General features: G+C 33.3%; 3 protein-coding genes across 3 annotated transcripts in view; all 3 read left to right on the forward strand.

Annotated features, from left to right (window-relative positions):
- LOC129807641 (probable aminopeptidase NPEPL1) lies at window positions 1–2,199 on the forward strand. The gene is made up of 3 exons (XM_055857055.1): window positions 1–1,657; window positions 1,720–1,896; window positions 1,958–2,199. Exons 1-3 carry the CDS (start codon window positions 422–424, stop codon window positions 2,084–2,086), a joined length of 1,542 nt encoding a protein of 513 aa, XP_055713030.1. The 5' UTR covers window positions 1–421; the 3' UTR covers window positions 2,087–2,199.
- A 3,751-nt stretch (window positions 2,200–5,950) lies between these two features.
- On the forward strand, window positions 5,951–12,210 carry LOC129807650 (putative fatty acyl-CoA reductase CG8303). The gene is made up of 5 exons (XM_055857068.1): window positions 5,951–6,630; window positions 6,714–7,218; window positions 11,153–11,594; window positions 11,669–11,893; window positions 11,958–12,210. The coding sequence occupies exons 1-5, from the start codon at window positions 6,430–6,432 to the stop codon at window positions 12,124–12,126; spliced, it is 1,542 nt and encodes a 513-aa protein (XP_055713043.1). The 5' UTR covers window positions 5,951–6,429; the 3' UTR covers window positions 12,127–12,210.
- A 256-nt stretch (window positions 12,211–12,466) lies between these two features.
- Window positions 12,467–24,890, forward strand: part of LOC129807703 (putative fatty acyl-CoA reductase CG8306) — a 39,080-nt gene continuing 26,656 nt past the window's right edge. The window contains exon 1 of the mRNA XM_055857154.1: window positions 12,467–12,616. The gene's annotated coding sequence lies outside the window, so the exon portion shown is untranslated. The remainder of the gene's footprint in view (window positions 12,617–24,890) is intronic.

The raw sequence follows: 24,890 nt of genomic DNA on the forward strand, positions 1-24,890 counted from the left end.
GAGATGTCAAATGGCATCGATTGAAAATGTTCGATATATCGCGGCTTTCTTGTTTGGGTGTCTTTTGCTTCCCTAAAGTATTTTTTCTTTTATAAAATGCACAATATCTTCAAACAGTGATCTTTTTCAAAAACCAAAAGGATAGATTGCAAAAATTTAGAAGTAATTCGCGAAAAATCTCATTCAGAGACTATAAATTGATAGGAAAACACCGTTACAGAATATCGTATTAGATATTTGAAAAATATCGATTGTTTTGGGAATTGTCTGTGGATTTTCGCTTGTCATTGTGGGGCACTTGAAAAATATTTGTGCATTTCCTCGTGATTTACTCCAAAAATCCGCCCCCAAGTTCAAAATTCTTCACCCAGGGAGTGTTAATACCTGGAAGAGTGAAAGATATAGTGATAAACTGTGCAAGATGACGACTAATATTGTTTTTAGTCCCACCCTCACCAAATCGGATCCACATGATCATCCTGTCTTAGTCGTTGGGCAGCTGCCACACCTCTCTGCCCTATCTTTTGACGATTTGAGAATGAAGCTGGAGCCACGAGTGACTTCTGAGACATTTGCCAATGCCCTGGCTTGTCTCCATCCATCACCAACTGACACTTGTCCCCTTTACTTGGATCTGGCCACCTTGGCAGCATTGCCACTCAAGTGCTCCAGACACAATACGAACAGTCGGGCTCATTCTATCACCAAACTCGTAAGTACCAATGTGACTGGGGTCAATGAGAGTATCGTTATTGTGTGCGAGAAGAAGGATTTATTCGCGAGTGCATGTGCAGTTGTCCGGGCTTTTCCTCTGTTCTCCCGGAAGAACCGGCGAGGCACCACGCCTCCGGTCACGGTGAATGTGGAATTTATCCTGATGGAAGGGGAAAAGATTCTGCTGGAACCTCTGTCTCAACCAGAGATTTCTTGCATTGAAAGCGTCGCAAGGGGAATTCGCCTGGCGGCTAAGATTGTGGACACTCCCTGCAACGAGATGAATGTCTCCCACTTCCTGGAGGAGGTGCAGACCGTTGCAGGGGAAGTTGGCCTTACGCCAGTCATAATTCGCGGTGAAGATCTTGAAGCTCATGGCTTTGGAGGGATTTATGGTGTTGGAAAGGCAGCTGCTGTACCTCCAGCACTCTGTGTTCTGTCTCATGAGCCCGCTGGGGCTACCAAGACCATTGCTTGGGTGGGAAAGGGGATTGTCTATGACACCGGTGGCCTCAGTATCAAGGGAAAAACTGCCATGCCGGGCATGAAGCGCGATTGTGGAGGCGCTGCAGCAATTCTGGGAGCCTTCTATGCTGCAGTTAAGAGTGGCTTTACAGAAAATCTCCATGCTGTCTTCTGCTTGGCCGAGAATTCTGTAGGGCCCAATGCTACACGTCCCGATGATATCCACAAGCTCTATTCTGGTCTCACAGTTGAGATCAACAACACTGATGCTGAAGGGCGTCTTGTACTGTCCGATGGAGTAGCTTATGCCAAGAAAGATTTAAAGGCTGAGATTATCCTGGACATGGCTACCCTTACCGGGGCTCAGGGAATAGCAACCGGGAAGTATCATGGTGCCATTCTAACGAATAGTGATCTATGGGAACAGAAGGCATTGGATGCTGGAAGGATTTCTGGAGATTTATTGTCTCCAGTTCCGGTAATAATTCCCAAAAATCCTCAGTCTCACCTTTAGCCCTACATAATCCCTTAATCTTCCAGTACTGCCCTGAACTGCACTTCTCAGAGTTCTCTTCGAGTGTTGCTGACATGAAGAACTCCGTTGGTGATCGCAACAATGCCCAAGTGTCATGTGCTGGGCTCTTCATTGCAGCTCATCTGGGATTTGATTATTCCGGATCCTGGCTTCACATCGACATGGCATCGCCTGTTCACTGCGTAAGTTCCGAAATCATCGCATTTTCCGGGCAAGCCTTAATAGTTTTCTGGGAATTTTCAGGGTGAGAGAGCCACAGGATATGGCGTAGCTCTTTTGTGTTCCCTGTTTGGGAACTACACCACGTGTTCACTTCTTCAGCAATTTGCTCCGAATGTGACTGAACCTCCATTAAAGAAGGTTTGCCTTTAAACTTTAAACCATGAAATACGAAAGACTGAAAACTGCAATTTTAGATGATTTGTATGTAGTTTCTGTCGCCAATTTTACAAATTAAATAAATAATTATCTTTTCATGAAGAAAAGGTTTTTTTTTTACAGAATGACACTCTTTTTGGAACATTAGGAAGCCTCATTATTCATTATAGTCCAAGTCCAAGGGGCAACTCATATTGAGAAACCCTTGTCAATTGTCCGAGACACGTTTCGGGAAACCCATTTTTTGCACCGCGAATTTCGAGAACCCATAAACTTGTCAGTAAAAATGAAAACGAATTATCCCTTTCTTACACAATAGTCCCTTTTTTGAATTGTGGCCTTAAAAAAAAAGCATTTTTGATAGAATTTTCATCAGAAAATTTCTTTAAAAAAAAGAAGCAATTTTTGACGAAAATTATTCCCAATGCATAGAGAGAAACCTCTAAACTCTAAATAGCAAAAGAAAATTTAGAACAAAAAATTACGTGTCGACCTTTAAACTTATTTCCGGTTTTTCAAAATTCAATGAGCTTTGAAGCCACGAATTTAAACTTACCCCTTTGAATTGTTAAAGGATCCTGAAACGGATCCCGGTCAAAATCCCGAACGCCAAAATTCCGAAAGCCAAAATCCCGAACGCCAAAATCCCGAAAGTTAAAATCCCGAGTGGGCCGAAATCCCGAATTCTTAAAAGTGTCACAGCTACTCCCGCGATTGTACCCGCGCTTGCTGGAGGCAAAGGGAAATCTTCTGTGTCCTAGGAAATTATTCTAAACATTTTCCTCCATATAGTTTCATCTCTTTCAGGATTTTGAAAATTCGGGATTTTGGCTTCCACCGCCTAAAACTTGTTAATTAAACAGTTGGCCTTGGAAAACTTTTGATTCAAACTCATTTGAAGAGATGAATGAGTCCTACTGGACAACTTTTAAAATCTACAAAAAATAGAACTGTTTTTAAAATTATTCAATTTTTTTCAAATCTTCAGATTATTATAAATGAAAACCAATCAAAATATATTTAATACGGTTTTGAGACTTATTACCTTAAACACACTTACGACTTAAGCCGGGGACGATTTAACGTAATCACAATAAAAAAAATGATTTGACTAAATTCCCATCAGTTTCCCAGTAACTAAACCATTCCTCGGCTTAAGCCGAGAGACGGATTAGTCAGAAAATAATGGAAATGTAATGTGATCATTATTTTAATTATAATTACATTCAGCCATATATCGGCTTAAGGGCCTTGACAGACCTGAGGATTAGCCGAGAGACGGCTTAGCGTAATTATATTAGAAATAATGGTTAAACTACATTTCCATAATTTTTACTAAGTCGTCTCTCGGCTAAGTCGTAAGTGTGTCTAGGGCATAAGTCGTAAGTGTGTCTAGAGCATAAGGTTTTGGCATATGACTTAACTCCTCTAATTTCTTTTCAAGCAAGATGTTTGAGAGAATATTTGTTTAGTCTTGAATATTAAAGAAAAATAATCCATTACATTTTGAAAAATCAGAAAAATTGTTTATTATTTAGATTTTTGAACGTTCGGGAACTAGGCTAAACCTCCAGTCTAAAATTGGCTTTAGATGAAATCTGGACACACACATCTTTTAGAAATTTCAAAAAGTTTAAAAATTCTATTTTTTATATTTAAATAGAAAATAATTTCATTTAAATTGAAAAAAATAGGGCACGGCTAACTTAATAAAGACTGAATAAATCTGCTGCTTGATATGAAACATTTTTTTATTGTTTCAAGATTGAGGTGGATTGAGGTAGATGCTTGTAAAAATTTTATCTTTTAGATTTGGTGCCAAAAATAATTTTCTTATATTATTTTAGCCAATTTTAGCTCAAATATGATTTCTGAAATAATGTTTCCATGGTTCCAAAAGACACGAAACTTTACGACATCCTCGAACTTCTGACTTCGATGCTATACCTCAAAAATACTTTCGCATTATGTATCTACCGTTTACCGGTTTACAACCAATTTATAAATCACTCAAATGTTTGTCGAACATAGATTAAAAGAAATACAATTGAAATTCTGATGAACATAATTTATCGGTTTAATAACCAGTTTATTTTTAATTACCAGTTTATTCATTATAATGAAGTGAAACTGGTTCATTTTTCTCAGAAATTCCAATGCTTTTCCAAGAAGTCTAAATACGAACCCATTCGGTTAAAAAATACACTCTAGAGTTTTCTGACCTTTAGCCTTGAAAAAATCCTTTCAAGGGCATTTTCGTATATAGGCGAAATGTGTCCGCTTAGATCTTCTAAAATATATCCAAAATTAAAAATATCGCACGGCACGTTTTCTAGGAAACCAATAAAAACATTTAATATTTTGTTGTAAAGTTTACTACTAGATCTAATAAATTTTACTAACCTCACAAAGCAAGGGATAAATTACAATTTTAGTAGAATTTACAGAAAACATACCTACAAATTTTAAAAATTGTTCTTGTGTAATATGAAACTTTCATAAATAATAAATAAAATAGGAGCGATTTATAATATGAAAATTTCATATTGTAAATCGGTTGTGAACCGGTAACGAACCGATTACGAACCGAAATGTAATTTCCATCCGAAAATCATTATTATTATAATTCTTAAAAGAAATCTGATTAATTAAGTGAATGAAGAATCAGTTCCAATCGATTGTGAACCGGTAAACGGTAAATGACGCGCAAGTACTATTGAGATCTAGCATCTACTGGCTTTTGCACGCTAAAACTTGAAAAAATTATGTGCATATTGATCAGTTTTTCCTACACAAATGTAGGGAACTTGCTTCAATATGGACATAAATTTCTTTAGTGTGTAGAGGCCTTAAGTCATGAATTCAACTATTTCGCAAAGCCTGGATATGTTTTGCCAACCTCTTTTTCAAAAAAAAGATCTTCGAAAATCAAGTCCAATCGTCAGAACTTTTTAAAATTTTAAAATGAAAATTTCAGAAACTTAAATGATGTACTATTATTTAACTCTAGGGGCTTGATTTAAATAAATTTTTATTACGTCTAAAAAATTGAGAAAATATGTTGGTTTCTTGTAATTAGCGATTCCTTAATATGATCGTTTTATTTCCTAAATTTATGATAAAGTTATGATGATAATATTTTACTGGATCCAATAAGATTTAGTATTTTGTTCATTAATATTATTTCAAGTTTTAAAAAGAATTTTGCTTTATATAATATAATCATGGGGTGATTAAGTATATAGGAATTTTAGTGAATTAAGAATAGCAAAATTGCCTATTTTCACTCTGTTTCTTGCACAAAGATGAAGATCAAATTTCGCAATTTTTGCTCAAAAATCAAGAATTTGCGCCTTAGGTACCATATAATAGACTTTTTAAAAGATTTTAAAAGTTTATAGCAGTCTATTTCTATAACAAAGTACTTAAAAAGTCTTTATAATAAAAATTAAATTTCAATTGTTAAAAAGTAGTTTCTTGGATTAAATGATTGATCGTTTGATAGTTTAATTTTAATCGCAAAGGCTTGAGAGTCTACTATACTTGCTTTGAGAATTTTATGCAACTTTATTTTCTATCAATCAATCAAATTTAATTATAAATAATGCATTTATAAATTCTTGAATTATTAAACTATATGCCAGAGATATTACGTCGCTCCCATTAGTCATACATCTGTATCTATTGATGAAAGAGACGATAATTGTTAAATCTCGTCTATTAGGTCAGTAGGAAATTTAAAGAGCAGAGCGATCTTTAGTAGAGAAAAATACCCTTGAAGTCCTCTAATGAAGCTGTGGCCTATATAAATCTTAAAATGAACTTAAAAAAGATAATTTCGCTTATCAAAATCTATGGTAATTCCGCTGTATATGAAAACTTACATATGTTTACTCGAAGAATGCAGACGATGAACTAGTACCCGATATACTCATGAGGTATTTATGATTGGGTGTCTTTCTTTCAACTTTCGAAGTGTTAGCATCAATCGTAAAAGACAATGGTTGTGGAGGTGATACTATTGTGAAAAAAGTGTCCCCAACACTGACGAATGTTAAAATTTCAATTTCGCATATTGATTACGTGGGCAAAGTAAATATACAATAATAACGCAACCTATAAATGTGACCACAAGAGTGTAAAAATTTTAATTAGGCGATAATGGGTAACTAGTATTCTGTGTGGCTCCTCAGTCCTCAACTTCATTCATTCGTGCTGTGGTCACTGCTGAAGACAGACAAAGGCAGAAGAGACTCGTAAAAATTTGTGAATCAACCCAAAGTGTCTCTCAAAAGTGTTTTTCAGTGCCCCCCAAAAAAGAAGGATTTTTCAGTGAAATGGAAAATCATTTGATAAAGTTGGAGGAGTTTTTTAGTGGGAAGGGAGTTTTTATTACTGGTGGAACGGGATTTTTGGGGACTGGGCTGATGGAAGCATTGCTGGGAGTGAGTCCTAATATTGGGAATATTTATGTGCTGGTGCGTGAGAAACGGGGAATGACTCCTGCTGAGCGCTTCAAAAAGATCTTTTCCAAGGAGGTGAATTTTGTGTCCCATGAATAAAATGATATTCCTCCCTTGATCTTCCCAATCTCATCCATCAAACCACCTTTCTCATGCAGAATTTCAGACATCATTCCGAGGAAACACTCAAGAAAGTCATTCCAATTACTGGAGATCTTACCAGTGAAGATTTTGGGTTAGCGCCAGAGATTCTGGCAGAAATTGTAGAGAATGTGAATATCATCTATCACAGTGCTGGACTGATTAAATTCAATCGTCCCTTGAAGATGGCTATTGAGTTAAATGTCGTGAGCACCCTGAGAAATATTCATCTGGCTAAGAAGCTAAAGAAACTCTCGGCTTTCGTGTATGTGTCCACAGCTCTGGCCAATATTAATGTCAAGGGACAAATTGAGGAAAAAGTCTACTGGCCAGGACGTGATCCTCGTGAATTGATTAAATTAGCTGCAGCAGACCTACTTCCAACCAGTGAAAGTGATCCCGAATTTTTAGAAATTGTCGGAAGACATGAGAATTCTTACACATTCTCAAAGCAAGTGGCTGAAAATTTGATACAGCAAGAAATGGGATTTCTTCCAGTTGGAATCGTTCGACCATCAGCAGGTAAGCACACTCAAGAGTTGAGGAAATAATTAATTTACCTGGGAGGTACAAGAATTTCCCAAAACTTTCACCTTTTCTATGCTCAAGGGGAAATTCAAATATTGCAGCATAAAGTATTCCTGCAAATTTTTGTGATGCCACTTTGAGACAGGCGTTTAATTAAAAAAAAATCCCGGAACTTCAGGAGAGATTAATTGTTGATTTAAGAGTGTATTTCAGCATAAATTGTGTCATTTTTTCATGCTGATTGTGCACTATGGGTTGTTTTTATTACATCCAGACATTGTTAAAAATTGGACTGGAATGTTAAAAAGAAAAGCAAACCTTATTCGGAGGTTGACGAGAAAGTTCGTGAGTTCTAGTTTAAGATTATATTATTGTTTAAAAAATAAACTAAACCAATTAATATTAATTGATAAGCCAAAGAATAGGAAATATGGTATATGAAAGGAAATACATAAGCAGTTCTAGGTTTTTTTTCAGTCGAAATCATTATTTCGACTTTCAGTTTTAATCATTTTAATTATTCAGTTTTAAACATTATTTCGCTCCTTTCAAATTACAAAGGCCCAACTCTTTTTTAGCAATTTTAAGGAGACGGGAAGAAAGATTGAATTTGGTGTAAATAATTATCTCAATAATAAATGAACAAACCCATTATTTCTTTTCTATTGGTCTGAATAATCAATATAAACATCGAAACTTTCAGATTTTTCCTTTTATAATTTTTTTCTGAGTTTACTCCTTGTTATTCCAAGCGATGGGCAATTTTTCCTGAAATAAGAATAGCAAGGGATCAGCTTGCCTGAGTCACCCTCTGTTTTACAAAGATATGATCGATAAATCTATTTTGTGCCCCTTTACTTTAAACGAAAATGTGCAAGCAATCAGTAAGGGAGACTGGGGCAAAAAGTCACAAAACGGATACTTTATTTTTTTATAAGCAACCCGAGCACCTCCAAAATTTCCAATTAGCACAGTTTTATAGGAAATTTACCGCTCTATACAACTCTGTGAAAGTCGTTTTCTTCTATTTTGTAAGGAAATGTATTAATCGAGCCGTTTTCTAAAAGGTAATTTTGTGATCATTCTCAAAAATGCTGGGGCAAATAGTATCAGGCATAAGATACTATCACATTTTGATTCACTTTATTTACAAAAAACACATAAAAGACTGCAAATCTTTTGACCAATGCAAACAACAAGCGGCGATACATAACATTGACGTTTCTTTTCACCGTGGGATATCAGAAATTGTTTCGGTTTTTGTTACTTTTTACCCCAAGTGGTCGTTTTTAATAAAAGGATTTCTGGAGAAAAGAATCTATTGTAAAATTCTAAAATAGACAGCGGTTTCGTATTCAAAGAATATCCAGATAATTTAGGAAATATTCACCAGTGGATCACATTTAAAATATGTAGCTAATAATTGATATCTACTGAACGGAAAATATTTCAAAAATAGGGCTAAAAATTTCGATATTTTTTATTTTCTAAATTCCTTGTTCAAATTCTAACAAACTTACGACATTGAAGAAGACGGAGGCTATCTATGGAAAAATTTTAAGCTGCTATCTTATTTATCTTGAAAGATATTGAATTTTATAATTTTCGATTTGTGATTTTTTGCCCCAGTCTCCCCTAAAATTTTGAAAAACTCTTCTAATAACGAAATTTAATGACTTCATCTGATAATTTATGGCTAAAAACAAATGAGCAGTAAAAAATTCTAAATGAGCAGTAAAAATTAAAAAATGGGCAGTAAAATATCTAATTATGATCAGTAAAAAACTTAAATCTTTACAAAAATTAGCCTAATTAAAAAAAAGGCCTTCATTTTCCCTTTTCCAAAATTTGGACGATAATATCACTGTTTCACTTTTTTTTTGTTACTGATTAATTTTAACTTTTTATTGCTCATTTATTCAATGCCATAATTTATTAAATTCTCTTTCTTAGAGCATTAAAATCCCAAAATCACAAAAAAGTGTGTTAAATGTGTGTAAAAAATTGCTATTTTTTAAGGAAATCGTCTGCACTATAAGTGGAAACGTCAAAATTCTGTCAAAAATACAATTTTTGATGAAAATTGCTCCCAATGTGTGGAGGCCTTTAGACCCTTGTAATTTCCAAGGAGCGATTTGAAACAGTTATTGAATAAGTTATTGAATGGTGTGTACATTCTGAGTATACAATATTAATAAGATGGGAAATATTACCTTCTCTGTTAATTTTTGCGAAGATTTTCCATATTCTCGTCTTTCAGTGAATTATTTTAAATCGTTTTAGTAGAAAAAAAAACAACCTTAAAAAAATTCTATGAAACTGCCCAATCTTGTTTATCTCTTTTAAAATGTATTCATAGATAAGTATAAAATCGAGTAATAAACGTTAGAAAAAAAAGAATTGCTTAAATTTTTCAGGTGATCCAAGACAACATCCACCATAAAAGCTATTCCTCTGTACCATTTTGAGCGATGTTTCTTTTTCTTGCACGATAGATCGAAAATTGCATTAAAAAAGGCGAAATGGGGAAAATTAAAATAAAATTCAATTTTTATTTAAAATCTTCTCAATAAATTAAATTTGGGTAGTGCTATTAAGTAAATCTAAGGTGTTATTTTACACTGGCCTAGTGAGAAAAAACGGAAAGAGTTATAAGTAATTGAAAAAACAGTTAACGTCCACCGCCGTCGTAGCGTTAATAATCACCCTCCAAAGTCAAATGGAGGAAAAGGCTAATACGCAGGTTGGATAATGCCGTCTGAGCCAAGCAAATCCAGAAAGTACAAATACAAAAATTGAAAAAAGGAACCAATTAAACAACAAAAGAAAAAAATAAAGTATTAAAGACGACAAATAGGATCGAATGGACGGCTGTCTCTTCCCTTTGGCCAATAACCGACAGTAGACTTTATTAGTAGATATTGATTAAAACTATCGATTTAGTAATGGATACTAATTAAAAAAAATAAAAACACAAATTTATAAGGATAACTCATAACTCATAAGAATCTTATAAGAACTCTTCAGAAGACCATCTTAAGCTTTCCCACGGAGCTCACAATCATAATAATTGGGCAAAAAAATTGTCTATTTAATAGCAATTAATAGATCAGAAAATTTATACTAGAAATTAACAGCATTTCAGGGATTCTAAATGAATTTTTTGAGTCCTTGTTTCACTCTTAACTCTTTCGTCTCTTCTGGGACTCTGAGTACCCAAAGCAGCATATGAATATTCTGTAAAAAACAATGTTTTTTAATTATTCAGAACTGATAAAAATCCTATTCTTGTCTATGATAAAAAACTATAAGGATGTCCAAATGTAAGATATTTTTTGTAGGACCTCAATTAATTCCTGAGCTTAGATATTTTTGAAGTCAAAAATATCTAAGCTCAGGAATTAATTGAGGTCCTACAAAAAATATCTTACATTTGGACATCCTTATAGTTTTTAATCATATACAAGAATAGAATTTTTATTTGTTCTGAATAATTAAAAAACATTGTTTTTCACAGAATGCTGCTTCGGGTACTCAGATTCCCAAAAGAGACGAAAGAGTTAAGTACCACTCCTGTAAATCTAGTCTATAATAGGCTATTATAGTTTTTTTCTTTTGTTATTCTATGTTAATTTAGAATTCTGAAAAGAAATTCACAATTAGGGTAAAGTGGTACAAGTTGGACAATGGTACAATTTGGACAGGGCTTTTTGTCTTAATAAATTTAGTACTCCATTTTCATTTGTATATTTTTAATGCTTTAGTTTTATAATTTGGTTCCTTGTGCTTAAAAACAAATTTTGTACTGTATTTATCAAGAAATAAGCCATGTCCAACTTGCACAGGCGAATTGTCCAACTTGTAACACTAATTCCAAATTATATCATTTTACCCTATAAGAATTAAAAAATTATATCTTTTCATCCAGTTTATGGAGCTTACAATCACCCTGTGGAGGGCTGGTGTGGTTCAGCATCCAGTGGTCATTTGGGGTATGTTGTAGCTCACATGAAAGGGGCCACAAGATGCCTGTACGGCGACAGATCCACTGTCCTCTTTGCTATTCCGTGCGACTTCTTCGTCAATGGCACTCTTGTACTCACATGTTATGTTGGCACACGACCTATTGAGCAACCCGAAGTGATCCACATGACATCCAATCACAAGGTCAATAGACTCACACTGGCTGATCTCAATGACATCATGAACCATGAAGTGGCCAAGAATCCCTGCAATTCCTATCTGTGGCGTCCCCATAGCAAAGTCCGAAAGGGTTGGCGCTATGAACTCTTCAATTTTGCCTACATCCTCCTGGCCTTACTGATTTACGTACCCGAGAAGATCTTTCGCTTTGGACCTAGATGGATGAGGTATGTGGGAGCAACTTAAACTACACACCGCGTAAATTGATTCGCTCAAAGTCTTTTGTTTATTTTCTCTGCAGTGGTTTCAAAATTGTCCTCATTTCCTACAAAGGGGCCAAATATTTTGCAAATATAGCCAACAAAATAGAACGTATTTCCATTGACAATGGTCAACGAATAATGAGACTCGTCAATCCGGAAGATAAACAGCGCTATGCAGCAGACGTGGCTGAAGTCGACTGGCCAGAAGCATTTGCCAGAAGTATTCAATGGGCAAGAACATACTACTACAAGGAGACGGGAAAGTAAGTTTTAAATCCTTTTTTTCGGTATTTAGATTTTCAAATTAATGTTTTGGACTTTCTCCAGAATCTCCCTGAGGCATCATGTTATTTTCTACACCTGTATCACCATTGAGATCTTCTTGTATGCCATATTGTGGTATCTCGTCTACGTGAGCTTCCTCACACTCACCAATTGCCCCGAGATCTCTGGTGCAATAGGTGCAATTAGTGTATTTTTTGTCCATTGGCTTTAGTGTTAAGTGTTAGTTTACCTATATGTTATGCAGCATGTTCATTAACAATTATTTTAAGATGGAATAAAAAACATTTCGAGAGGATTTTTGATCTTTTAATTAACTGGGATGTTGGTTTTACCTAATTCCAACTTAAAAGTACAGAAATGTTGATGGATTAGTTATTTTTTGACACCCCCCTTTGAAAAAAAAATTTCTCAAAAATGAAGGCCATGCTTTTGTAGCCGTTATTTGTTTGAATTTTGATTAATCGACCGAACTGCGGCGATATTTTCCACGATATTACTGGAAGTCCGCACTGGACTGGAAAGTCGCGATGTTGCAGAAGCGTAGCGGCTTGCGGTTTTCGCTCAGTCTCTCACTGGCATTCCTCGTGAGTAGATGTGTTTATTGTGTTTTTCAAGTGAATTTTAATTTTTTTCCATCCTAATTTGTGATCAATTAGTTGTTTTATGCACCTATAATATTTACCACACGCCCAGCTAAAGACGTAAGTAGCAAGTTAGCCAGCTGGATAGCTCAGAAGAAGGTGTTCTATGGTATAATTCTGGAATTTTTTCCACCTTCGACGTCACTGACGCAAATTATTTCTAATAAGCTCCTATGCAGCTCACCTAATGCTTTTTGTGATTAATCCACATGTTAGATATATAGATAGTGCATTCGCACCTTGATCATCTATACGAATAGTAGTTCAATAAATTAAACCACACGAAATTTGCATTCTACGTCAACCAGAGTCCAAGAGATATGCAAATTAGCCGTGTATTTGTGGTTATGTTTACATTTTCCCATTTGTTTTGAGGAGCAGATTGAGGCAGAAAAAAATAGGATAAAAAAAGAATTCACAAGAGATTTGTTTATTTGAAAAAATTGAAATGTGCGTAAAATGGGTAAAATAATGCCGATCTTGATGGAAAAGTCTTGCAAAGTTCTCAATGGGAAGAGCTTCCAATTGGGTACATTTGCACCAAGACGGCAATTTTCATTCTTACGCAAAGAAAAGTAAAGAAAATCACTGAAAAGACGAGTGTTATATGTCTCCGGACAGTTTATATTTTCCATCTGCGTTATTATTTATAATTATTTGACCCATAGAAATGTGAAATTATGTAATGCTCGGAGCATTAAAAAGGTTTGCGTGATTTGGTCAAGCGTACAGTGAAGTAGCTCTATTGTAGTCATCCGTGTTGGAGAGGAAGAAGAGAGAAAAGACAGAGAAAATGTTAGAAAAATCGTTAAGAAACACCTTTGTAAAAACAGAGGAAAGTTCAATGTAGCTTATAGTTTGGGAGATTCCCAATGACAATCAATGAAAAATGCGTAAAAATTGGTCAAATTCATAACAAATTGATCATAATAAAATCAGTTGATTAGGAATCGATTTTATAGCTGTTACAAAAATCTTTTTAATGAGCTTAAAATTCAAGATACGTCCAAAAGTAGTCTGATGAATTAAAAAAGAAATTTTCTAAAAAGTTTTCGTGATTTGCAAGAAGCTTTTATTGGTATTTTTATAAATAAAAATCGACAAATTAGAATTGGTAATATAATTAATTATATTCAATCCAGTCTCGTTTTTTGTCAATGGCTTTTGTCTTAATGACCTCAACTTAAAGACTAAGAACGGTTCTGGAAATAATATTTTATAGAATATTTTTGTATTTTATTTTTTTTTCGCTTAATCTTGTTTTCGTCCCAGTCTTTTTATATAATACAATATTTTAGCACTTGTGTTTCTCAAAAATTGGACACAAAAAAATTGACGTGTGTTTTACTAGAGAGCTAATGCTATTGCAACTCGGAGTTGTGATGATCTGAAGAATTGTAAAATTTTAAGAGACAAATTATATCTTCCTTTTTTTTAATTCCTAAACCATTTAAGGACGAGACGCTTTTCATTGACCAAAAAACAATAACAAAAATAAAACCGATATACAAAATAAACGTCTTACATCTTAACCTTAGAAAATCCAATAGTGTGATTCCGTGTATTTTTGGTCTCTATAGGGTAGACTGGGGCAAAAAGTCACAAAACGGATATTTTATTTTTTTACAAACTACCCGAGCACCTCCAAAATTTCAAATTAGTAACAGTTTTATAGGAAATTTACTACTTTTCAACTCTGTGAAAGTCATTTTCTTCTATTTTGTAAGGAAATGTATTTATCGAGCCGTTTTCTAAAAGGTAATTTTGTGATCATTCTCAAAAATGCTGGGGCAAATAGTATCAGGCATAAGATACTATCACATTTTGATTCGCTTTATTTACAAAAAACACTTAAAAGACTGCAAATCTTTTGACCAATGCAAACAACAAGCGGCGACACATAGCATTGACGTTTCTTTTCACCGTGGAACATCAGAAATTGTTTCGGTTTTTGTTACTTTTTGCTCCATAGCTTTTGTTACTTTTTACCCCAAGTGGTCGTTTTTAATAAAAGGATTTCTGGATAGAAGAATCTTTGTAAAATTCTAAAATAGATAGCGGATTCGTATTCAAAGAATATCCAGATAATTTGGGAAATATTCACCAGTGGATCAAATTTAATATAAGTAGCTAATAATTGATATCTTCTGCACGGAAAATATTTCAAAAATAGGGCTAAAAATTTCGATATTCTTTATTTTTTAAATTCCTTCTTCAAATTCTAACAAACTTACGACATTAAAGAAGACCTATGGAGGCTATCTATGGAAAAAAAATTTAAGCCGCTATCTTATTTATCTTGGAAGATATTGAATTTTAAAATTTGCGGTTTCTAACTTTTTGCCCCAGTCTCTCCTAAACGATAGGGAGAAAATAACCCAAAAATTTAAGGCATATTTCTGACAATGCCAATGAATAATAATTTTCGTTCTTATGAAAAATATTATGTATGAGTATTGTAGTTTTTATTCCCAAAAGGGTTTGCTAAATAAATATTCGGAATAAAAAAATTAATAAAAATCATTCATCAATGCGGTAATTAAATATTTACAGCAAATAGTTGAAGATTTGCAAAAAATATCCTAGATTCCTATAACCTTCTACTTTGTGATTATGTACAAACTTTATGAAAAAGTAACTTAAAGATATTTAGAAAAAATCACTTTGTCTATGGAACACCGGTGTTTCAATTGTTCTTAAAGGACTAAGGATCAATCTCGAGTATACTCGGTCTGCTCTTATGGCCTCTACACATTAGTAGAAATTTCTTTGAAAAATGCCTTTTTAAAGAAAATTTCCCTTATCCTTGTAGGCAGAAACGTCAGAATTTTTTTTTAAAAGGCAATTTTTGACGAAAATTTCTTCTAGTGTGTAGACACCATTATAAAACAAAAGAGGTCCTTTTATATTTGTATTTTCTTATTAAAATAGCTCTTTTTTGCTCTATGTTTGGGTATGATTCCTGACCGAATTAATCAATAAGGGTAGGTGGGGTTCCTTTGAGCTGTGGGGCTAGATTGTCATACGACTTTTACGCCTATTTCTAAATGAAGCTGGTCCTTACAATTATTTTATTTAGATCCACAATTATTTTGTTTATCCAAATTATTTCCTGTTAAAATCCAGTTTCCATTAGAAATATGGGAGAAAATCGTATAACAATGTAGCCCCATAGCTCAAAGTAGCCCCACCTCCCCCTATTAGCACCTCTCTCAAAGTGTTTGCTCGTGCCGTGCTGATCCCACTAAACGAATCGTAATTTTTATTAGCTATCATAGTTAAAAATTTAATAACTATTATCATATTAAATATTATGGTATAAATATAAACGATTCGTGCATCTGGTTTTATTTATTTTTTCATTAGGATTGACTACAAAGCTTGTGCATTTGAATAGAAGTTTTTGTATAAATTGTAATAATTATTATATCAAAGGGAAAAACTATAGAGGAAAATGGGGAAATATAAGACAAATTGGATATTTTTTCACAAGCTCTCAGAAGATCTTATAGTCCATTTACTGCTCCTCAACTTTGTTGAAGAATATCTTCGAAAAAGAGGAAAAATATTTTTTAAAGTCATTTTTTTTAAGTTGATTTTGTTTGAACTCTTAAAAATTGTTGAAATATTTTACTAGGAAATTCTTCTGCATCTTTGTCGCAGACTGGTTTTCTCTATATTAACGAGAAATGTGCGTACTATAAGTCATATTACAAAGGAAATTGATATACCGTAAATGCACGTGACATTGTCCCTTGCGGGTGACTTTGACACCCTCCTGTTCGTAAGCTTTTTTTTTACTTCTAGAACTTAAGGATGGTCTTTACCGATCCGATCTACTATGTCTGACCGGTGAGAACCGTTCTTAAACATTTAGAATTAAAGAAAAGCTTATGAAAAGGAGGGTGCCAAAGTCACCTGCATCAGGGGACAGTCATCCTCACTTACGGTAGTGACGGTAGTTATGTTTTATTATTGGGTTAATAAAAGTCAGAAAAGGCGAACTGGATACGAAGTGAACCGAGTAAATTAAGATTAGTGTAGATTTTTGCCCTTTTTGCCACTTTTTAACTTGAGTAGTTATTTTAATCATAATAATTAGTTTATTAATAATAATGATTATGAAAATACTCATGAGTATGTTTTGGAAAATTAATCGTTCAAAATTGATATCTTGGGTAAACAATATTTTAATACAGGGTTCAAAATTTCTATTATATATTTTTTTATTTTTTGAATTATTAAGTAAAATATTTTATTTGCAAAATGAAAGCTATATTAACAGCCGAATATTTAGTGACACTGGCAACGTTTTCTGCATAAAGGCGTTGTTTTCACGTTTTTTACCACCAGCAGCGCCAGTGACTGTTCTCAATTTTTAATTATTATTTACTTTTTAAAAAATAATTCGAATTGATTCTGATGCAATTTTGACTACAATCCTTCTGGATTTTTTTTTCTCAAACGACCGGTTGGCTAATTCATATAGGAGGAATTGGGGCACCTTTGATTTGGGACAGCTTTTAAAATTTGGCTTATTTCTCCTATTTTTAAATGAAAATGACCCTTATCATACAACTCAGCTCCACAATTGGATTGGATGAATCACAATTGGATGATAAGATCCAGTTCCATTTTAAAATATGAAAACTGAAACTGAACTATTAACCCAATTGCAAGCTAAGTTATGCCAGCTTCAGACTGAAGGTTTAGCCCAGTTCCTGAAGGTCTCAAAAAACTACATAACAAGCAATTTTATTAATTTTTCAAAATCTATTGGATCATTTGCCCTTAATATCAAATTCTAAACAACAATTTTCTAAAGAATCGTGCCTGATAAGGAATTAGAGGAGTTAAGCCAGATAGCTAAGGCTTAGGTCTGAAGCCCGTATTACTTTATGATAAAGCTCATAATTCCATTTAAAATAAGGTGAAAAAAAGACCCTATTTTAAAGCTGCCCCACTTCTCCCTACCGGTTTGAATTTTCATAATATTTAGGGAACCTATTTCGTGCTACCTTTTTATTCCGAAGTCTCTTGGATAATTTTAATTTTTTGTGTTGATGACAATATGTGACTTGTGTGAATCTATGTAAAAGCCTTAATAAGTCGACGCTAGAAAGATAATAAATTGAGTAGATAAACACCGACATAAGATCAACAGAAAATTCTCGATTTGTCATTGCATGAGGTACATTGGAGGCTGGAGAGGTTCTTGAGTAAATATTCAACAAACGCAAAACGGTGACGAAAGAATTCTTTCTGTATAATTCTTTATATTTCAATGAAAGGCATATTATTCACCTTTTCGACTTCTTTTGAACCATTGTAACATGGCTTATTTTTTTTCCTCCATCAAGAGTATCTCAAGAAATTGAGAGAAAAAATCTCCACAAAAGATGGAAATCGTGTTTTTATTCACCGTCCGGCTAGATTGTGCACAATTTTCGTAGCATTATGCAACAAAATCTTTTCCTCAGCCCGCCTCAAGAGATAGATGATGTAAAAGTTTATATTAAATTTGACTTTTTGTAGGTGCCAAAGGGAAGTGTGAATGTTCCAATAACTCAAAAAAAATACATTTTTTTTACAATTTCTTCTGTTTGAAAAAAAAAGAATCAAAAATTTCGTAGTCAAATTAAGCAATTTTCAACCTATAGACTTATGACAAATTGAGGATGTCTCAAATGGCAAAAGAAGTGGCCACTTTATTATTCAAGAATTATTAATTAATTCTCAATAGACAAAATTGTAGTCCGAGGATGCGCATTTGATGAGGGGTTTTCTCCAAAATATTTCTATAAATAATGTTGAAACTGTTTCATGATAAAAAAAAACATGAGAGATTGTTTATAAAAAATTGCATTTGCGAAAGGTGACAATATTTGTGAATGCAATCCACTTCATTATACAGTGACAAGCACATCTGGACCCAAATTTTTTGACTCTCTTTGCTCGATGCTATTGGTTTATTTATATTGTTCATAAATGTTAAAGCCTCAATTAAATTCTTTGGGTAATTTTCCGATGCATAAGAAATATTTCAGCTGATTTTCAACATCCTTAAAAGCCACATGCTATCTTCTGTATGCTTCTCTTTGATTAAAGAAAACTAAATCCATCATCCAATATATTTTTAAACAATCACAAAATGCAGTTCCCTAAATAATTTTTTGCAGGCAAAATGAGGGTTAAAGGTAAATGAAATTGATTTGATCATTCATGATCTTAAGTTTTTATCGTTTTTCCTTTCACTTACTCTCACATGCAAAACCTTTTACGCAATTTGTCCTTAAGTTTTAACCCTCAGTGAGAGAAAAGAGGCAAAATGACTGTTTTCGCTGTTTAATTTTACTTTATAAAACGAGTAAATAGCCGAAAAAAGCACATGTTAAAGTCTGCAGAGAGTAAAAATGGACATTTAATTGAGGCACATCTTTTGCAAAAACAACTGAGACAGTATAGTAAATTATTTATTTATTTAATTATTTTATTTTATTTTACATTCAGAACATTTTGAGATCAAAAAAGAATAGTGTATAGCAATTTCTGATACATCATCTTCTTTGTGAATTTTACTGAAAGAATAATATCTTGAATTTCAGCTAAATCTGTTTTAAATTTTTAATATTTCTCCACGTATGGATTTTCGGTTTTAACACTTATTTGAATTATCAACAGATAACAGATATTAAATTTTACAATATTAAAAAAATTAAAGAAAAATAGGGGGAAGTGGGGCACCTTTCAAAGTGGAGCATCTTTGAAATTGGGATTTTTCACATATTTTTATATAGGGGAGACTGGGGCAAACTTGTCAAAATGCATATTTAATTCTTTCACGAGCTCTGAGGAAACTTAAACGTTTTATAATGACCATATTCTTATAGGAAATTTACTGCTCTACATCATTCCAAAAGACTATTTTCCTCTATCTCGAAAGATATGTGATTTTCGAATCATTTTCTAAAAACCGATTCCGTGGAGATTCTCAAAATTGCTGGGGTAAATTTTGTCAGTCTTCGGATAATTTGTGACGTTTTACTCTCGCAAACATTAAAAATATCAAACAGACATATTTTTATAGGAAATGTATTCCTCTACAACTTTGTCGAAGAGAATTTTTCTCTATCTTAACGACAAATGTGCTTAAATTGAGGTAATCTGTATTGATATTTTCTGTAATTCAAATATTCCAAAAATAGGGCTCAAACTTTATTATTTTTAATTTTACATAATCCTTCCTCGAATCCCTTGAAACTTTGTAAGTTTAAGAAGGTTCATGAAGGCTATCTATAATAAAAATTTCAAACCTCAGTCTCTTTTATTTTAGAAAATAGTGAATATTGAAATTTTCATTTTGACAAATTTTGCCCCAGTCTCCCCTAAAATTGAGCCTTAAGGCCTCTACACATTGGGAGCAATTTTTGTCAAAAATTGCATTTTTGACAGAATTTTGACGTTTCTGCCTACAGCACTGCAGCCAATTTCCTTCAAAAAAGCAATTTTTGACGAAAATTGTGCTCAATCTGTAGACACTTTTATTGAGATATAATTTAACTACAAAAACATATTGAGAATCTAAAATATATCTTGATTAGGCTCAATTTTATTTAAAAATAGGTTAAACATCTCAATTTTAAAGGTGCCTCTTCCCCCTACAGATTTGTTAAAAATTTTAGAATTTTTATGCCTCAGTCACGCCTTTTAGATCGGTAAAGTTTCATAAAATCAAAATTCGTGTCTCTTTCTTTCTAAAAAGATTTGCATAAGTCTATCCCAACCTTTCGGACTCAAAATTGGATTGAACTAAATTTAATTTGGTGTGATGTTCAAAAGAAGAAGAAGAAGAAGAGTGCGAAAGAGTAGGATAATGCGAAACTTTTAAGAAAGAAAGGGATGTGTATTTCGACTTTATGAAATATTCCTGATCTAAAGGCTGTACCAGAGCCATTAATATCAAATCAAAGTTTTAGATCAAGTGAATTTCAAGATATCAAAATTCACATCCCTTTCTTTCTCAAACCTTTTGGATAAGTCCTTCAAACATCACACCAAATTCAATATAGTTTAATCTAATTTGAAGTACGAAAGACTAAGATATATTCAAAATGTTTCAGAATGAGAGGGATGTGAAAAAACTGGGGAAAATTAGATTACATGAAATTTTCCTGATCTAAAAAGTGTGCCAGAGCCATAAACATTAAAATTTAATAGAATAATTTTAATAAAATAGAATTCTTATCTTTAAGTCTAATTTCGTCTGTTGGATAAAGACTTGCATTTACTATTGACTACGTAATTTAGAGAAAAATACTTATTCATTTTTTGTACCCTTTCTAGATGCTAAAATAATTTACTTAAAATCTAACAAACATTAATACATTATGTTTAATAAATTGCAGAAAAGTCTAATTTAGTTTACCACCTAAAACTTCTTCGGAGAACGAAAGTAAAATATTAGTCAAAGAATTTTCTGAATTATAAGATGAGAAACACTTTAACTTCATAATAAAAAGCCTTATAAATATTAGGGTAGTTAGTTGAGATTATTTATTTATTTACAATTTTTACATATTATTTTATTATATTAAACATTATTACATTTTACATTAACTTTCAATCTAGCGTTAATTTGATTATGAATCAATAACCCAATTACTTTTTTTCTTTCGGTTCTTTTTCTTTTCAAAAATATATTGAATCTCCATGAAAATTTGTTTATTTAGATGCATTATTTGAATTCCTAATTGCAATATTTTTTTACAATCAAAATTATAAATTCTCAGATTTACTAAATGAAATAACTATAACATGGAGATAAGAATAAGACATCAATTTAGTTCCAATCTGGTAAAGAAAAGATTAACTAATAGTATTCTCAACTCAATACGAATCGCATTTGCATTTGATAATTTTATGCAAATGAATTTTCATATTAGATATGCGGTTCAAAATATTAATGGAGCTGCCCAGCGAGTATGGATATTTAAATGGTACTAGCTCCTAACAATAAGCTATGGGTTTGATTTTTTAACTTAATACCTTGACATCTTTGAATTTTACAAGATTTTAATATTAGATGAGATCATATATTCTGTCAGTAGAAGAGGTAAAAAGTTTGGAGTGGTATATCTCAGCTCCTGATGAACATAATTGGATGAGTGAACTATTGTTGGAAAGCTTGGTTCATTAGCTTTCAGAATCTGGTATATGTAATTGGCTATGGGTAAATCATGGTCATCCAGAACCATTTATGTCGAAGAAGACACTTTTTGCAGCGTCATTTTTGACCATCTACTGCTGGGACCAGGAGTGACCCACAATTCTCGCACTTGGACTGTTCGTTAGAGGAACTCAAAGGGTATAATTTGTAGAAGAAACTTTTTTTTTGGACATCTTACTTTTTTTATTCATCGACTTTTGCAAGAATTTTAAAATGTTAAACGCAAGGAAAAAATTGCAGAAATCCTTCTATTCCATTTTCTGGACAAACTAATGAAGATATCGACTTGGAATGTTCTAAGTACTCCCCCATAAGTTGATCCAAGGAATCCAAATGTCACTTCAATTTCATCCCCACGTCTATCCTTCCCCTCCAGAAATCACTCATTTAGGAATATCTCAAGAACCAGACCATCGATGCATTTCATTTTGGGATATGTTTTAGAGAGTATCCTGGCGGACATTTCATTCATACATCTCAAAGACGTCCGACCTCTTCTTCTTGCACTTGCTAATAATCTGGTCAGACGAGCAGAATTTCTTCTGATCAATTTTCTGACCTAAGAGACAAAGTTAGCGACTTTTATTGCTCTGAGTACCCCCCCATAAGTCAATCTAAGGAATCGAAACAACACATGCATTTGCTTCTCATCCCACTCCTTCTCTTCCAGAAACCACTCTTTTGGGAATATCTCAAGAAATAAACCATCGATCCTTTTCATATTTGGATATGTTTTTGACATGGCCAAGGCGGACATTTCGTCCTCAGACACCAATATCATCCAGGAATTTTTTTTTGGAATCTAGAAAATAAGTGTTTAAACTTTTGTACCAGTGAATTTCAACATAAAAGAAATACTTAACCAAGTAAAAATTGAATAAGCTTGTAAAAAAATTTAAGATCTATCAAATAAACTACATTCTGTCTAAATCCGTTAAAAATAGACTCCCTTACGCAGTCTATTAATTGGCCTTGGAAATTCCAAGAATAAATTCCTGGATGATATTGGTCTCTGAGGACGAAATGTCCGCCTTGGCCATGTCAAAAACATATCCAAATATGAAAAGGATCGATGGTTTATTTCTTGAGATATTCCCAAAAGAGTGGTTTCTGGAGGAGAAGGAGTGGGATGAGAGGCAAATGCATGTGTTGTTTCGATTCCTTAGATTGACTTATGGGGGGGTACTCAGAACAATAAAAGTCGCTAACTTTGTCTCTTAGGTCAGAAAATTGATCAGAAGAAATTCTGCTCGTCTGAGCAGATTATTAGCAAGTGCAAGAAGAAGAGGTCGGACGTCTTTGAGATGTACGAATGAAATGTCCGCCAGGATACTCTCTAAAACATATCCCAAAATGAAATGCATCGATGGTCTGGTTCTTGAGATATTCCTAAAGGAGTGATTTCTGGAGGAGAAGGATAGACGTGGGGATGAAATTGAAGTGACATTTGGATTCCTTGGATCAACTTATCGGGGGGTACTCAGAACATTCCAAGTCGATATCTTCATTAGTTTGTCCAGAAAATGGAATAGAAGGATTTCTGCAATTTTTTCCTTGCGTTTAACATTTTAAAATTCTTGCAAAAGTCGATGAATAAAAAAAAGTAAGATGTCCAAAAAAAAAGTTTCTTCTACAAATTATACCCTTTGAGTTCCTCTAACGAACAGTCCAAGTGCGAGAATTGTGGGTCACTCCTGGTCCCAGCAGTAGATGGTCAAAAATGACGCTGCAAAAAGTGTCTTCTTCGACATAAATGGTTCTGGATGACCATGATTTACCCATAGCCAATTACATATACCAGATTCTGAAAGCTAATGAACCAAGCTTTCCAACAATATTTTACTCATCCAATTATGTTCATCAGGAGCTGAGATATACCACTCCAAACTTTTTACCTCTTCTACTGACAGAATATATGATCTCATCTAATATATTACCTAACACGCCTAACACCCTATTGGGTAATACTGATATTAATTTCTAAAAATAGATTTGGGTCTAGGATATTAGAAAGAACACTGAAACTAAGCGTTATTTCTGCTTAAACTTAAATTTTAAGACTTGGATTTTCCATAATGTTATATATTTGTGTTTAAGTCATCCAGGATCAATGTCATGGCTTTTTCCGTGGTTATTTTTGCAGATGAATTTATTCCCACACCTTCTCTATGTGTATCAGTGAAGAAATCAATGTCACTAAATAATTCATAGGACCTTCTCTGATACAGCTAAATCTGTTGACTAACATCGAAATTTCATTAAGAAGTCAAGGAATTGCACAAAATGTTTCACTTTGCATCTCTTAATTTCAATGCAATGATATCACCTAATAAATTTTATAAAATGAAACATAAATTTTTAAAATATATGTATGCTTACAAAACGGAATAATTTTTTGCAGCAAAACAGAAAAAAAATGTATCTAACAGGTTTCAACTGACCAGAACCAAGAGTAAACTAACAGTATATTTGTAGGTAATGTGTCTTAAGTAGAGAATTTCTCATTCTTGCAATTGAGATATCATGCGGCATAATTGAGTATGTCGTGAATTCCTTATTAACCTTCCATTCTTTACTTCAAAAACACTAATGGGTTTGGGGAATAGTATGCTAATATTTTACACAATACAAGTGAATTTATAGTGCTAATTGAGAGTGATGCAGGTGAAATCATTCAGCTTGTATATTATCTGTACTTCTTTCACAATCACAGCTGTTGTTATGTTTCAGTTTGTTAATTATCTGTGATCGAGCTCATATTGACCGGATATATGTTTGGAATATCGCTGATGCTAAGAATGACCATTTGCCAAAATCACTTATTACAAACAATTAAAATTCTAAAATCGAAAAATTCATAGGGGGAAGTGGGGCACTTTTGAAAGTGGGGTACCTTTGAAATTGGGATTTTTCACCTATTTTTAAATAAAATTGATCCTTATCGTGATATAACTTAGCTGCACAAACAGATTGAGAAGCTAAATTACATTACGACATGGCTGAGTTCCACTTAATAATATGTGAAAAATCCCAAATTCAAAGGTGCCATACTTTCAAAAGTGCCCCACTTCCCCCTATACGAATACACTGAGAAAAAAAGAGGGTGAG

This window comes from Phlebotomus papatasi, chromosome 1 (assembly GCF_024763615.1).
Source record: "Phlebotomus papatasi isolate M1 chromosome 1, Ppap_2.1, whole genome shotgun sequence".
NCBI classification, from domain to species: Eukaryota; Metazoa; Arthropoda; class Insecta; order Diptera; family Psychodidae; genus Phlebotomus; species Phlebotomus papatasi.